Below are 16,853 nucleotides of genomic sequence, written 5' to 3' on the forward strand. Positions count from 1 at the left end.
ATGGAGATGCCTTACACGATCTTAGAACGGAAGTAACGTCATCTAGTGTGAAGGGTGGTTCCAGGGTTTCGTCCACTTCTGGGAGGTCGATAGGTTGTTTTGGTCGTTCGAATCGACAGAAAAACTTGTTTAGGTCACCAGCATCAACAGTTGTGCGATCGGCTTCTACGTCATTACAACCCATCATGAGCTTCAGTCCATTCCACATTTCCTTTGGATTTGTTGATGCCTTGGACATGACTTTATCTTTATATTGCCGTTTGGCAGAACGAATTTCGCTTCTGATCTTAGCATTAACTGTCCGCAGATCAATATTGGTTCCCAGTTATCCATGTTTTTCTTTCAGTAGATTTTTAACATTGTTGTTCATCCATGTTTGTTCTTGTTCATCCATGTTTGTTCTTGATCCATGTTTGTTCTTGATCAGAGAACTCTGGGTTTTGTGTGATGACCTAACACAGAGCAAGACACATAAAAAAAAAATGGAGAACTCAACTGGATTGGATCAAAATAAATTATAATTATGAAGAACAAGCAATGTACAGCTGATCTGGGCCCAGTCAAAGAATTAAATATTACAATTTACAGTCGTGAGGTGCGCACCCAAAATATAAAGAAATACACTTAATTTAAAAGTCTGTTCTGGTGAGTTGGCCTGCTGGTGACATCAAGTATTCTACGACCTCAGATCTTCCACGACATCAGATATTCTACGACATCGGTATAGTTGAACCCAATAAATGGTATTATGAATGTCCGATCCCAACAAGAAAGTATCCTTTAATTTATATGAAATAGTGTTCCAGGGTATCCTTTCAGTAAAATAATGTCAATATCCTTTGTAGTAAATAATGTCCTTTATAAGTGATGGTGTCCTGGAATATCCTTTATTGTAAAATAATATCCTTTATAGTAAATAGTATACTTTATAATAAAAAGTGTCCCAGACTGTCAGTTGAATATCACAACTTCCATAAAACAAATAAGGTCTACATTAACTTGAACTATGTAAATTAAGGAAACAAACTATATAGCCATTAAACTATCTTTCTCTTCTTTAACAACTGCCTTGCTCAGATACTCATAGCCAACTTCCAACTCTCTATACCCTCACAAAACTCCTTTGTTCCTAAAATATATACACACATACCCCATTTCCTGTGAGGGCTAATTTCCAGGAAGAACATAGTTGCCTAGCAACCCAGAAGAGAGAGAGAGTTGTTATTAAGTCAACCCTTTTGCTGCCACAAGACAACATTCAAATATACTGTACAAATGTATAGCCCTCTGTTCAGTGAGAACTGCACAGTGCACTAATAAACAAGTAAAACTTTGGTACAAAACAAAACTTTATGTAAGAGCTGACCATCTTACACTGTAAAAATGAAGCCTCAATTGAAATTAGATTGATAGTTTAATCATATGTTCATAATGTTCAGTGTAGGGCATCCTCACATTTGTAGCATATACGTGTAATGCTGTACACTTCACTATAGGCTAATGACTTTTGCAAAGTATGTTATTATGTCGGCAATAGGACACTTCATGTTTGAAACAACAATCAAGGTAATTGCGTAAATTTTGAAAATTGCTATTATGTTTTCTAGTTGACGATAACTTTCCTAAAATCATGCGGCTAAATATAGGTGTTAACTTGAGTATAACTAGGTTAGGCCCCTATAAGCTAGGCAACTATAACGTTAGGATATGTCTAACGTTAGTAATTGTACCATGTGGTATACCTAGTAGGTAACCGGTTTGTTAGGCCTAGCCTATACAGTCATAGTTGACTATATATAATGTTTCTGTTCAATTCAAATATTTATGATAAAGAGCACGTTTACAATCAATTATAATGTTACAAGTATGTGTCAATAATATAAAGATACTACAAGATCACAAAGGAGGGAACTTAGCCGCGGTAATAATTTAAAATTGTTGGCAAAATCGGTTACAAATGCGATTATTCTGCGAAGCTTCTGCTGGCGTATGTGGTTTGCGGATTCGGAATTTATAAATTTAGCGCTAACGCAGGGGACAAATGTCAAGTTCAAATTTAGTCGGATCATACTATTTTGCACTAGGAAGGCATTTTGCCTACCAATTGTTCAAATCGACGAACAAAGTATAATCTATTTTTTTTTCAAATTTATTATATAGTAAATATTTCATATTTTTAATCATTGCGGTACAAAAATGTAATGGTTTAATCATATATGTGATAAATATGACATAGATTTATTTTACACCCCCCATAAGTTGGCTAATTTAGCATATTCAATATATTACGATACGGTTACTGTTTACGAACTTACATTATAATATTCTTGATAATTACGCCTAAAATAAAAGCAGTCAACATAGTCCAAACCCAGATGGGCCAGTGTGAAACCTAGTTCAACCCCAACAGGGCAAGTTCACCAGTAAATATAGTTCAAACCCAGTTGGGCTTGTGCAAACCAGTGAAACCTAGTTAAACCCCAGCTGGGTCAGTTCACCAGCCAATAGTCCAAACCCAGTTGGGCCAGTGCCAAACCAGTTGAAACCTAGTTCAACCCCAACAGGGCAAGTTCACCAGTAAACATAGTTCAAACCCAGTTGGGCTGGTGCAGAAACCAGTGAAACCTAGTTGAAGCCCAACTGGATCAGTTCAAACATAGTTCAAACTCAGTTGGGCCTGAACGAACCCAGTTGAACATTGTGTAAACCCAGTTGAACCTAGCTCATGTTCAGCATAGCCCAGTTGGAACCCAAATAGACCCAGTTAAACACAGTTAAAAACCAGTTAAAAATAGTAGGCCCTAGTAGAACCTAGTTGATTTTTTAACTGGGTTCTACTGGAATTCCTTTAGGCGGAACTTTTTCCAAATGCTCCAATTATTGTTTTCGATTTTTGGTACCGTTTCAAGTTCGACGAGTGGAAAACAATCAGACAGGTTCTTAGCAGTAGTTTCGATTATTTTCAACTTCTCTGGAAACGGGACGGCATCGTTAGATATGTTGACGGATTTCAACGCAGCTACCACATCAGGGGCAGCGACTAAGGTTGACCACATATCCGTTTTCTCACTAAAAAGAGTAGCACTCCTAGTCGCATTTGAACTTTACATTAGCTTTTCATCTATATAGTTTACTTCTCATCTCATTAAGGTATGTTAAACAAGTTTCCTTCCTGACTTTCACAGTATTCACTGCATCATTATTATGATGACGTACATGCTCCAGTCCTTTCTTTGCTTTCCCCTCTATTTTCGCAATTAGCACTTCTTTTTCAGATGTGATCTTAGTCTCAGCTTTGGACGTATCTGACCGAATTTCATCGAAACATCTTTCAGCCTCGGTCTCGATTCGTGCGTATATTAAATCTAAAAGTTGCAGAAGAATTCTTAGTTTTTTATCGTTCTCGCTTGAAATATTACACAATTCCACTAGTTGTTTGAGGATATTGACAAAGGTGGTTGCAACTTCTTCAATGGCATGTGATTTATGCGATACTGGTGCACAAACGGGACATATTAAAGTACTGCACGTCATACAATTGAAGTATAAGATTTGATCTGCATGCTGATCACACTTAGGGGTTTTGTGAATCGGAGTAAATTTGTCAACATATTTAGACACATTTTCGCTTTGCAAATCTTCCAAAAGGATCATATGGTTTCTTAGACTTTTCATGGTCTTATGAGGTTGATAACATTCCTTACATACTAACCCACCGCAATCAGCGCAAAACGCCTCTGCAGATAACATAATCTCATCACATGAGCTGCAGCTTCGTTCCTTCTTCTTTTGCTTCAGCTCTTGTTCAAGCTTAAGTTTCTCCAAAATGGCTTCAATGACAAAGTCATTCTTGATTCCTTCTACACCATCTGGCGGTAGTTCAGTATCCTGGCGACAAATCGGGCATTGGAACGATCCTTCAAATGGATTTTGGTACCTCAATGTATCTTCAAGACATTTTGTGCAAAAGCGATGTAAACATTGTAGAATCTTTGGAGCATCCAAGACATCCGAGCATATTGGACAGGACAATATCTCATCGATCATACTTGTAGTGTTGGACGCCATTGTGTGTTCAACCTTTGAAGGAGAGGAAAGCGTGAGCAACGAGTAATCCAAAGGTAAATAGCAGAGGACATATTATGTACAGTATGCGTGGTAACGAAAAATTTATCAGCAAATTTTGTTAAATACAAGTAATTGAAGTGAAGTGATTCCGGTACCAAGTATCCATTTAAATAATTTGATATTACGTTTGTGTCAATCCTCTTGTTCTGGTTCGTTACATCAGAAGATCAAAACCGACGTTGAAATCGAAGGAAATGTCGCATCGACATACAGTCTCATCTGGTCTCAATTGTTCAAATAATGATGTACGTCTACATTTAATTTACGCGCTTTCTTTACGTCAAGGAAGAATTGCATAGGGGAAGATTAAATCGACAACAGGCATGGAATGCAGTGCAATATTACGTATGGAGTTGTTAAACGTCGAAAACGTCTCATTTGTGACTTTAAATCACATCGATGTTTACGTATCTTAATCTGAACATTTGGAACATGTGAGTTTTAAACCCATTAGCTATATAGTGAATGTGGTAGCGTTTGTCAGTGTTGGAACAACGGCAGAAAGTCTGGAGGAAAGAGACAACTCAGTGGCGACGCTAGCGGTATTGGTCAGGTGGCGAGAATGGTCTGTAGGGGCGCTTTCGACACCATCTAAGCGGAGCGCCACACGCAGGTTGGCTCGTAGCGTACAGACATTTTTTGAGTAAAGATACTCCCTAGATCGCCGGAAATTACCCTTTCCAACACACTGATCATGGAGCGGCGTATAACGTACACTGCATGCCGACTTGAAGTTTGGTGCTTATTACTAATTCAGCCACTGCACGTGGCGTATCGTCTAAAAATAGATCGAAAAGCCCGTACAGTTCTTGGAAAAAGTTTCGTACAACGGAAGTGCCGATAAATTAAAGACCGCCGTTAGAGCATTTTGTCAGAAAATTACACCAACAAAATGTGACAAATGTCAATAGGTGAGAGCGCAATAAGAAAGTCAATAGTCGCGAATAAGTAAAAGTGGTAAAAAGCTGAAAAGGGCGCCAGCAGTCCATTTGAGTCCGTCAGGGGGGCGGGCATCCGCCCCCTGACTGTATGGACGCTCCGCCACTGGGACAACTGGGTCACCAAACAACCTCTTACACACCCCTACCTAACTAGAGACAGTTTATGAAATATTGAGCAGATGTAACAAGGTCTTTAATAGAATGTGTATAAAGAATGTTTTTGACCCATATCATGCTAGTATATATATATATATATGAATATATATATATATATATATATATATATATATATATATATATATATATATTCATATATATATATTCATATATATATATAAATATATATATATATATATATATATGAATATATATATATATATATATATATATATATATATATATATAATATAAATAAAGCGGGAGGCCCGGGTTCGAATACCGGTTGAGACTGGGAATTTTTCCACTGTTCTAGATTTTCCAACACATTTAAATTTCAATTACACACACACATATAAATAAATATCTATATATATATATATATATCTATATATATATATATATATATATACATATATATATATATATATATATATACACACACACACACACATATATATATATATATATATATATATATATATATATATATATATATATATATATATATATATATAAAGATAAATTGCTCAGTGTTATTCTGGCTAATGTTCAGAGTCTTTACAACAAAAATGGTGAGTTATTTTCTAGAATCGCAACTTTACGTAACTATAGCGATTGCAATGTGTTTTGCCTAACTGAAACATGGTTGACTTCAAATTATCTTGATTGTACACCACAACCACCGGGGTTTACTATCTATCGGCATCTTCGTGATCGTCAGATTACGGGGAAGTTTCCTCATCAACAAGAGGTGGTGTACCGACGTAAGAGTAATTTCATAAGGAACCACCCCAGACATGGAACATATTATGTAGTTAAATGTAGGCCGTTCTATCTTCCACGGGATTTTTCATCAGTGACTTTGACAGCAGTTTTCATACATCCTCGTGCGGATACAAATTTAGCAGTGGAAAGCCTATACGTGTCATTATTTCTAATTGTGAGAATTCCGATCCTAATACCTTATCTATTGTTGCAGGTGATTTTAATCGAGCTCATCTGAGGAGCTCAATCCCCGAATTCAAGCAATGAGTGACTTTGTCCTACTCGTGACAAAAAGACCCCAGAACCCTGCTATTGTAAAGTGAAATGTGCACAAATCTATCTCGTGAGCTAGTATTGGTAACTCTGATCATTCCACGTTACTTCTTATCCCTGTTTACAAACAAAGGTTTAAGTAAAAGAAGCCTGTGAAAAGAACTATTACAGCATGGTCTCAAGAGACAAATGATAAGCTGCAAGACTGTTTTGCTGACACGGATTGGAATCTGTTTAAAGAGGATATTGACCTGCATTCATCCACTGATACTGTGACTGCTTACATAAACTTCTGTCATGACGTCTGCATACCTACTAAAATTGATACGCAATACCCAAACAACAAGCCGTGTTGTGACGAGGTGATCAAAGCCAAAATTAAGGCCAAGGATGAAGCGTATCGGACCAAAACCACCGATCCGGATCTTTATCATCGAGCAAAGTCTTACCACCGGAAAGCCATTAAGAACGCCAAGAGAGCCCAGAAGGATCGCATTGAGCAAAAGTTTCAGACCACTAACTCGAGAGAGGTATAAGCCAACATCGAATCAATTACTCCATATAAAGAGGTAAATAGGTCAGTAAACACTGATGATGCAGCATTGCGGGGTAAGCTCAACGAGTTTTACGCGCGGTTCGACAGAGGAAATAGTAACCAGCCGATCCCAGTGAACAACGGACATGCTACTGCGCCATTCAATATCGACGTAAATTCGGTAAAGTATAAATTTAAGCGGCTAAATGAACGTAAAGCTGCTGGGCCTGATGGTATCACCCCCAAGCTGCTGAAGACGTTTGCCGAGCCACTCGCTGAAGTTTATACGAACATCTTTAATCGGTCATTTAGCTTATGTGAGGTTCCAAGGTCATTCAAAGAAGCAATAATAGTTCCAGTTCCAAAGAAGGGAAACGTATCATGTTTAAATTACTATCGACCAGTTGCGCTTACATCTGTACCAATGAAAACTTTCGAAGGCTTATTTTGGCCTATCTGAAAACTCTTTTACCTGCTGATTTCGATCCTTCCCAATTGCATATCGCGCTAACAGATCAGTTGAAGATGCTATTTCCATATGGATACATGAAACTTTTGCCTATTTGGAAAAGAAATGTTCCTACGCCCGTGTACCTTTTATTGATGTATAGTTCTGCCTTTAATACTATTACTCCTTCGCGGTTACATTTTAAATTATTGGAGCACCTCAACTTCCATCGTCTGTTTGTGATTGGATTTTAGATTTCCTTCTATGCCGCAAACAAACTGTTAGAGTAGGCAACATTCATTCAACACCTATTGTTTTAAACACTGGTACTCCTCAGGGTTGTGTATTATCACCGCTGTTGTACTCTCTGTTAACCTACGATTGTAGAGCTGCCGACCAGAACTCACGAATCATAAAATTTGCAGACGACACTATAGTGACTGGTTTAATTATCAACGAAGATGAAAGTTGCTACTGTGACGAAGTGGATCTCTTGGCGAAATGGTGCACAGATAACAACCTGATTCTGAATGTGAACAAAACTAAGGAATTAATTGTGGACTTTAGACGAAACAAAGATACAAAGGGCCCTATCATTATAAATGGATCTATTGTGGAACAGGTAAGCGCATTTAAGTTGCTAAGCACGTTTATTATGGACAACTTACATGGAACGCAAATACAGATGAGATACTGAAAAGGGACGACATAGACTATTCCTTTATGCGAGCTCTAAAATCGTATGGTGTCAGTCAGAATACTTTCATTAATTTTTATCGTGCTATTATTAAAAGTATTTTAACTTTAAACATTTTAGTCTGGTTTGGTCGCGCAAGTAAGAATGATGTTAGGAAACTAGAATCTGTCATAAGAAACGCGGAGCGCCTCATTGGCACAGGCCTACCGTCCCTTCACTTACTCTACCAGGAACGAACATTTAAACGTGTTTACGTGTTTACCACCCAGCAACCGATTATTTCAAGTTCCTGCCTTCAGGCAAAAGAATGCGTACTTTTAAGGATTCTAAAAGATTTACTGGCAGTTTATATCCTTCTGCTGTGAAGATATTCAATGCGCATCAAAACCGTTGAATAATTTTATACTCCAATATTTTAATATTTTATGTACAATTAAAAACCTTTTAGACTTATATTGGATATGAGGGCATTTATATATTTTTGTTCGCTTTAATAGTTTGTAGGTACACTTTATATTTTTCTTCTTCTTTATATTGTGAGTACATTTTCATATTTTTGTACATTTTATAGGAACGTTTTCCTGTCTATGTATAATATTTTACGAATGACGTGTACTTTGTGTGATTGATCACATCATAGATCACTCACACATATACACACAGACGTATGTATGTTTTACAGGAGAAACGACATACATATACAAGCCAAACTGCATCCAGTAAGCAAAATGTAAACGAATAGATTACTTACCACAGCAGCACGGTTCTTTCACAAGAGTATATAGAGAGTATGTCACCAACAAATAGAAAATATCAGCGTTTTGTATAAGTGATCGTTTTGAATCAACTTACTTGAAAATCAACAGTCTTTAACTTATATGTAGTGTATAGGCCTATCATACGAAGATACCATATGGAAAAGTTTAGGCTATAAAAGAGCATTTGCTCTACAAAGCCACACAGACTAAAATCCGCCGATGTTATGAGTCACCGGTATGAATATACATATTGACAGGCGGACTTTTTCATTACCGGCATGGGGATTGTATTTGTTTCTAAATGAATTGATGCTAAAATAATTATAGCAGTGAATGTAAACGAACACTGACACATGACGTTGTGTTTATAAATTTATTTGTCTGCACACCTGTTTATCGAACTTGAGAAAATAACATTTATTAGGCAAACTCATGTATTTGACTTAATTAACTGGGGTACATGGAGTTACCCACTTACAGTGGTATCTTCCAAACAAACAACCAGTGATAGTCCTAGCGATAGCTTTAGCCTACGTACATACGAGTGATAACCTAACTGTACGAAACCATATGCATTAATACATAAAGCACGGTAGGCCTGTACGTTCGCTACAAACGTTTACGTGGGCAATTTATATCACTATATTCATCCTATTCAAAAGGAAACTATGAAATAGGATTCTCAACTTGTTAAATTATGTACATTGCAATGTCGTCATCTTATTTCATTGCATATTACCACCCAAATCTCGAAATTCACCTCAGAAATCACAATACGATTTGTCGGACGAAGCATCAGTGAGAATGTTGTTGATACACAAGCTGATTCGTGACGTAGCTCATGAATAAATAATGAGGCGTTATAATGAGGTTTTCGAAGAAAAATTTCTAACGGAAACTTTCATTCGATGGAAAAAAGACATACAGTGAACATTAACCAATCAGAAATAGCCTTATATAATATGAAAGAAGAGAATTTGAAGTTAGTTGCGCAAGTTTAGCCATGCAGTTTGATCAAACGGTCTGAGAATTCGAGTAGTTTGAAGTTAGCGTCCTTGTAGAATAAACGAATATGCAAGCACATAAATCCGATTGGACTAAAAATTTAAACTTTTTTAATCGGAAAACGACATACAGTAAAGTTCAGATTAATGATGATTTGTTAAAAGATTATGAAAGAGAAATGTTTAAACTACTGTAATTTGTTTTAGCCGATATCAGTAAATGATATCGGTACATTGATTTTTTTCAAAAGATCGCGATACGGTCGTTTTGGAAGGTATAAAACACACACTTAAGGCCCGAGGTCGACTATGCACGGATCAAATGATCGCCACCTTTCCATATGCAAGGCATCATGTACAATATTTGTACTCTACATTGCAGTGCTTGAACCAATACTGCTGTGTTGGACATTTACAAAATACGTGATTGTACGTGTATGTCCTTGTATCAGCAGACTACATAATCAATACGTTTAACACTTCAAGCACGCACACCGTGACATCAATATATAGACGGCAAACATCAGAGGGACATGTTGGGAAATTTGAGAGAAAATATGTGCATGTATGTGATCTATAGGTTTCTGAACAGTGACCTCGCTAGACATGTGGAAGTGGCAGGGAGGGGCAGGGGTGGGACCGCTAACTGAAAGCAATGATAGTTGGGAGAACAGAATGACGTTAATCGCCTGTGCGGCTAGTCAAGGGGCCAAGCTTTGCGGTTTTCAGAGAGTCTTGTCTCTGTCTGCTTAAAGGCATTGAAGACTCGCCCCAAACCGCATGGGGCCATCTGCAAAAGTTAACTTTCTGTACTGTTGCTTGCAAGTGACGTTTTGTTCGTGTCGCTACAATATACAGACAGTAATGAAATGTGATACCTTGTTATCTTTAGCCGGACCTGAGATGTCCATCGATGTATCGTTTACACACTGTGCTGTGGGTATTGACCGCAGCTGTATGTACTGACTGTACACTAGTGTCTAATTACTGACGGTAGCAAGCTGTGTGTGTATTTTCTGGGATCGATGGTGGTGTCTAACACTTCTGTTACACCTCATTCGAAACTAGGTCAGATTACCGACATAAGACGTTTCTCTTTGCGCGAGTCTTCACACCCTTTGAAGGTTATTTAGACATGGTAAAATTGCATTTGTGAGCAAAGAACATTTGCGAGAGGAGATACACCGGGTGAACCCCCCCCCCCCCAATACATCTTCTTTAACCATGGTACAACGGAAACAAATCAAAATTGACCACATACGACATTATGACATTCCTTAACTTGTTGGTGCCCCACCTTATGTAAAATCTAGCTAAGACCTGTCGGTCGCATCCCTGATTAATATCAACACGAAACAACCAGAGGATTTTAAATGTGACGGCGCTATTTTATTATGATTTAAAAAAAAAAGGTATATGTAGCGTTGATAAGGCCCTGTAAGCTTATGTATGTAGGCCTACACTGTAAGGACGTGCCAAGAAAAGTTTGGTGAAATAATAGTAGGTATTATGTGGGATTTTAATAAAACTAAGTCAGTAAACTGTAACTGACCAATTAAAATTTAGACATCCTCTCGACTATTTACAGCGAATCATCCGTCCAAAAATAGTAGGGAATTAGAAAGAAACATAAAATTCTTTCCGGAAACCTTGAAAATGAACCTCACTGTTTTGCAAATTGAAAAAAAAATCGTTGCATTAAATTTGTTAGACACAAAAAGGTTCAGTGTGGAGGCTCTACGGCGTTTCTACACAGAGCGTTGTCACCTCGACCCCAATGTGCGTAATCTGTACTATTGACAGAGATCTGAATCAAACTTAACACGATTGCGTGAACACGACAAAAAGAGAAGAAAAAAGACAGCAGTACAAGTACATGATATGTGAAACCTTACAGGTACACAGCTATGGAACAATGGCGTAAATGAAAGGGTTTTCATAGGAATTAATATCAATATCAAAGAGAATATCTTAATTATCGTTAGATTTGTGCTAATATCAGTTTCGTTCTCTACTATCACATACACGAAATTGTAGTTTTCGTCCGCCATATCTCACTCTCCTTCTTTAGAAATGCTCGCAGTGATTCTCTACTCGGCAGTTTTCATCAGAGATGTAAGATGTCTTCCATACTCAGTCTGAAAGACAAACAGGAAAAGACATGATATTTCAAATGTCCGTCAGTGCTTATGCAGTACGCTTGCAAAGCATCCTGCATTATGAACCTTCTTTAAAGGAGTGCATATTATATCCATTTTGAGGAAACGTTCACGAAACTGCTTATTTAGTAAGTGTATAACGAAGCTATGATTTTAGTGCTACACAAGAAACCACTCCATGATAGCCCTGAATTAACTAACTTATCTTGTACTATAACAGTCTGAATCCCCATTGTTTTCAATTTTTTTAACCTCAATTAACTAACGTTTCTTGTACACTTTAAGAGTTTAAAGTTTGAATCCCCATTGGGATTACAAGTAAGACTTAAGGGGGACTAAAAACCCAACCATCATCTTAACTTATGCTTAGTTTCAAAAAAGCTTGTTCCGTTTGGGAGATTTAGTTTTAACCTGGCAAGTACTGTTTAGTCCTGCCCGGGAGCTGTCATTTTGTAAATCCGTGATGTCAAAGTGCCACTGGGATCTGAAACATTTTAGTATCTCTTTGTTTTCCTTTTCTAACTTTCAAGGTAAACTGTTTCTAGTGTTGAACTTGAAAGTGAATCTAATTTCGTCCCAACTATTAACTCTGAAATATATCAAGAAAAATATAAATAATAATTACACATGTGGCTCGATGATGTTATATTAAGACTTGTTCAAGTCTTCTTAATTAAATATGAAACTATTAAATATGTTATCTCACTAATGTTTATATTCCTATGCAATCTGAGAGGTCAGAAATAAACGTATTCAAAGAAGTGCCCAAAAGATCATTGAAGATAAGGGTCATGAAAACACAATATATAAAGACAGAAAATATGTTTGATCCTCACCCTTTGGTAACATGTTACTGTTCCGTCTTGTGCACCCGCTATTACCATGCCCAGTTCTGTGGGGTCAAGAACGGTCGCCAAGAAGGTGACATTGTCAGGAATTTTCCACGAAGTCACAAAACGTCCGGTTAAAGTGACCTCATCAACACATTTGCAAGATCCATTTTGGAAAGGCAAATTTGCAAAATGAAGACAGATCCGAAACGATCCTCACAAATTGACTGAGGGTGACGTTTAGTCATTCCATATGAATATTGATAAAGAAAGGTGCCTCTTCTCTCCAGAGCAACAGCTTTACGACCGTCACAAGCCATGATCTTTCCCTGGTAGGAATCAATCTATAGAGGTGTTTCAATGATTTTATCAATTTTCAGTTCCGGTAGTGTAAACGCACTCGAAAAGCTGAAGTACTTGCCGAAAAAACGTTACTATCTTAAAATGTCTGCCTTCTTCAAAGACAACGACGGCTGTACCCTTTCGGTTACCTTTTGAATTTGTGAAACACTTCATTCTTTTCGGGTACTTCAATACACCTCTTAACCTTACAATATTACTGAAAAATCCAATTTCTAGACCAACGCAAATAATCGTCAAAGTTTCATTCAAGTTGCAGCAGAGGCTCGGAGGAACAGTTTTCCAGTCATCCATGTTTGATGCTACTTCGTAAATCAAGCTCTTTGTATCTTCTATGTTGTGTAAATCTACGGTTAATAACAAGTATTCTTTTTCGCGATGCATGCTGGCAACAAAGGTACGATTTTTAGAGGTACGGCTGATTGATGAGAGAAACCAATTATTTTATGAGCATTGCTTTAGGCGGAACTTTTTCCAAATGCTCCAATTATTGTTTTCGATTTTAGGTACCGTTTCAAGTTCGACGAGTGGAAAACAATCAGACAGGTTCTTAGCAGTATTTTCGATCATTTTGAACTTTTCTGGAAACGAGACGGCATAGTTAGATATGTTGACGGATTTCAACGCAGCTGCCACATCAGGGGCAGCGACTAAGGTTGACCACATATCCATTTTCTCACTAAAAAGAGCTGCACTTCTTTTCGCATTTTCACTACGCATCAGCTCTTCTTCTAGTTTACTTTTCATCTCATTAAGGGATGTTAAACAAGTTTCCTTCCTTACTTTCACAGTATTCACTGCATCATTATTATGATGACGCAGATGCTCTAGTCTTTTCTTTGCTTCGTCCTCTATTTTTGCAATTAGCGCTTCTTTTTCAGATGTGATCTTAGTCTCAGCTTTGGACGTATCTGATCGAATTTCATTGAAACATCTTTCAGCCTCAGTCTCGATTTGTGCGTGTAATTCATTAACAGTTTGCAAACAGTTTCTTAGTATTTTATCGCCCTCGCTTGAAATATTACACAATTCCTCTAGTTGTTTGAGGATGTTGACAGAGCTGGTTGCAACTTCTTCAATGGCATGTGATTTATGCGATACTGGTGCACAAACTGGGCATATTAAAGTACTGCACGTCATACAATTGAAGTATAAGATTTGATCTGCATGCTGATCACACTTAGGGGCTTTGTGAATCGAAGTAAATTTGTCAACATTATTATACATATTTCCGCTTTGTAAATTTGCCAAAGGGATAACATTCACGTGGTTTCTTAAGCTTTTCATGGTCTTATGGGCTTGGTAACATTCCTTACATAGAAACCCACCGCAATCAGCGCAAAATGCCTCAGATAACTTAATCTCATCACATGAGCTGCAGCTTCTTTCCTTCTTCTTTTGCTTCAGCTCTTGTTCAAGCTTATGGTTGTCCAAAATGGCTGCCATGACAAAGTCATTCTTGATTCCTCCTACACCATGTGGTGGTAGGTCACATCGACATACAGTCTTATCTGGTCTCAACTGTTCAAATAATGATGTACGTCTACATTTAATTTACGCGCTTTCTACTACGTCAATGAAGAATTGTGTAGGGGGAGATGAAATCGACAACAGACATGGAATGCAGTGCATATCACTTATGGGGCTGTAAACATCAAATACGTCCCCTTCATGAACTTTACTCACATTGATGTTCACGTTTCCTTAATCTGAACATTTGGAACAGAAAAATCAATTTCAAACCCATTAGCTATCTGACAGTCTAACAGCTGGTGTAGCACAATAGAAAAGCATGACTATATAATGGAAACATGGTCGTGTGGTAAAGAGGTAACTTTTGTCAGTGTCGGAACAACGACAGAAGGTCACATTCAGTATCAAATTGAAGTTACGTTTGTTTTTATATGTTATTGTCGTTCACAATAATGGTACATGAATAGCGTGTACGTTGTGTGTTTCATCACACCATATCTAACTCAAGTATACGTAATATAGAAGTATGCATGTTTTGCACGAAAAACGACGTGTGTATACAAGCCAAACCGCAACGCGGAACTAAAATGTAATACAATAGATTACTTACCACAGCAGCACGGTTCTTTCACAATTAGTAATCTATAGAGTATCCCACCAACGCAAACAGAAAATATCAACGTTTTGTATAGGTGATCGTTTCGAATCAACTTATTTGAAAATAAAAAAGTAACTGAGTTTAGTCTGCAATTATATCAAATGTGTATCATACGGAAATACATAGCATCATGTTCTATATATCTACCCTACATTTGCAGTGTTTGAACCTTGAATCTACTGTTTTAGTGGTATGGAACGCCAAAAGGACACGGGTGGCGTTGCCACCATCAACAGGATTTGCTACTACCCTAAACAAGAGGTGCTACTACAATACACAAGAGGTATTACTAACATAAACAGGAGGTGATACTCCTCCTGTTTAAGGCAGCAACGCAACCTGTAGTCCTAGCGTTCCATAAATGTTAGGCATTTACAGGATTCGTGAATTTCCGTGTGTGTCTAAGTATGTACAGATTACATAATCAATATGTATATGGCAAGCCATATGGGACAAACACCGCATAATGTATCCTCGTCCTTACGAATATATGCGCGTATTGATTCGAATATATACGCGTAATAAATCAGACAATAACAAGCATGTCATTTAGCTTTCTCATATATTTATGGCAAGCCATGTGGGAAAAACACCGCATAATATTTCCGCACATTAGTTATAATATGAATATATAGGCGTATTAATTCGAATATATACGCTTACATATTATTAGCCAATCATAAGGATTAAATATATTCGCGTATTAATTCCAATATATCCACGTATTAGTACGAACACATATGAGGATTAATTCTAATATATACACGTATTACTCTTTCCCGCAAGCCAGTTGTTTTCAAAATCATATATAAGTATTCTTGTTACGTTGCGCAAAGGATCATATATTACTTTACAAACACAATGCGCGGCTTCTTCTTTCATAATATTGCTGGAAACGATCTCAAGTATATCCTTACAAGGAGACGGTGACTTCTTCTCCAGTGGTAATGTACTGAACAATTTAATTGAAGCAAGCAAGAGAGGATCAGAGGCTGCAGAATACTTGACGTTTGAAAGTACCTCTTTTAAAGTAAGTATAGATGTTGTGAAGTTAAGAATTTTACTGAAACACTATACAAAGCTATAATCCTTCAAATGAGTGAAAGATTTCTTTATTACACAGGACTGTTTAAGTACATTTAAAAAAAATTCCTCGTAGATTATAAATAAATAATGAATATTATTTATAATTTATCATAACTTGGGATGATAGTCCTAAACGGAGGAGCTTACAGCTGACGATATAAGAAGCATACTGGGAGTCAGGAGGGGGTAGTAGGAAGGTAGGGGGTGCGTGAATGACTGCTTTTAGGAGTCCTATGACTTTTTTGGTTGGAGCGGTCTTATTTCTTATACTAAACCCAGAAGGAAGGATGCATTTTGTAGAGGTGATGATCTCAAAACTAAATGTTATAGTATTCTGTATGGAAGAGAGTCGAGAAGTTCTGTAGATGTTCCGTGCGGTTACTTGGATTATGTGGTTACAATAATTCCCTTGTGAGAAGTGATTCCAAACCATGTTGTATCTTAATTTTGTATTTTCCTTCATATTGCTCGTGGATATTCTAATTGATTTCCCTAAGCAGTTGATAGCAGCAGTTAATGGACCTGCTATAGGGATAGCCGTCACGTCGTTGGGATTAATGGACGTCGTGTATGCATCAG

At 37.3% G+C, this 16,853-nt stretch overlaps 1 protein-coding gene across 3 annotated transcripts; it reads right to left on the reverse strand.

Moving 5' to 3' along the window:
- Window positions 1-506: 506 nt before the first annotated feature.
- LOC139965219 (E3 ubiquitin-protein ligase TRIM56-like) lies at window positions 507-16,853 on the reverse strand. Of its 3 annotated transcripts, XM_071967381.1 has the most exons (4): window positions 15,141-16,853; window positions 12,704-13,026; window positions 11,734-11,846; window positions 507-4,080 (listed from the first exon to the last, which is right to left on the reverse strand). In XM_071967381.1, exon 4 carries the CDS (start codon window positions 4,066-4,068, stop codon window positions 3,118-3,120), a length of 951 nt encoding a protein of 316 aa, XP_071823482.1. In that variant the 5' UTR covers window positions 4,069-4,080; window positions 11,734-11,846; window positions 12,704-13,026; window positions 15,141-16,853; the 3' UTR covers window positions 507-3,117. The 3 variants fall into 3 exon arrangements, with proteins under 3 accessions (XP_071823482.1, XP_071823483.1, XP_071823484.1); XM_071967382.1 differs by lacking the exons at window positions 11,734-11,846; window positions 12,704-13,026; XM_071967383.1 differs by lacking the exons at window positions 11,734-11,846; window positions 12,704-13,026; window positions 15,141-16,853 and adding an exon at window positions 8,698-11,725.

Source organism: Apostichopus japonicus, chromosome 3 (genome assembly GCF_037975245.1).
Source record: "Apostichopus japonicus isolate 1M-3 chromosome 3, ASM3797524v1, whole genome shotgun sequence".
Classification (NCBI taxonomy): domain Eukaryota; kingdom Metazoa; phylum Echinodermata; class Holothuroidea; order Aspidochirotida; family Stichopodidae; genus Apostichopus; species Apostichopus japonicus.

Bases quoted from the DNA above. Each gene is read 5' to 3' on its own strand.
- LOC139965219 (XM_071967382.1), bottom strand. From the start codon at position 4,068: ATGGCGTCCAACACTACAAGTATGATCGATGAGATATTGTCCTGTCCA.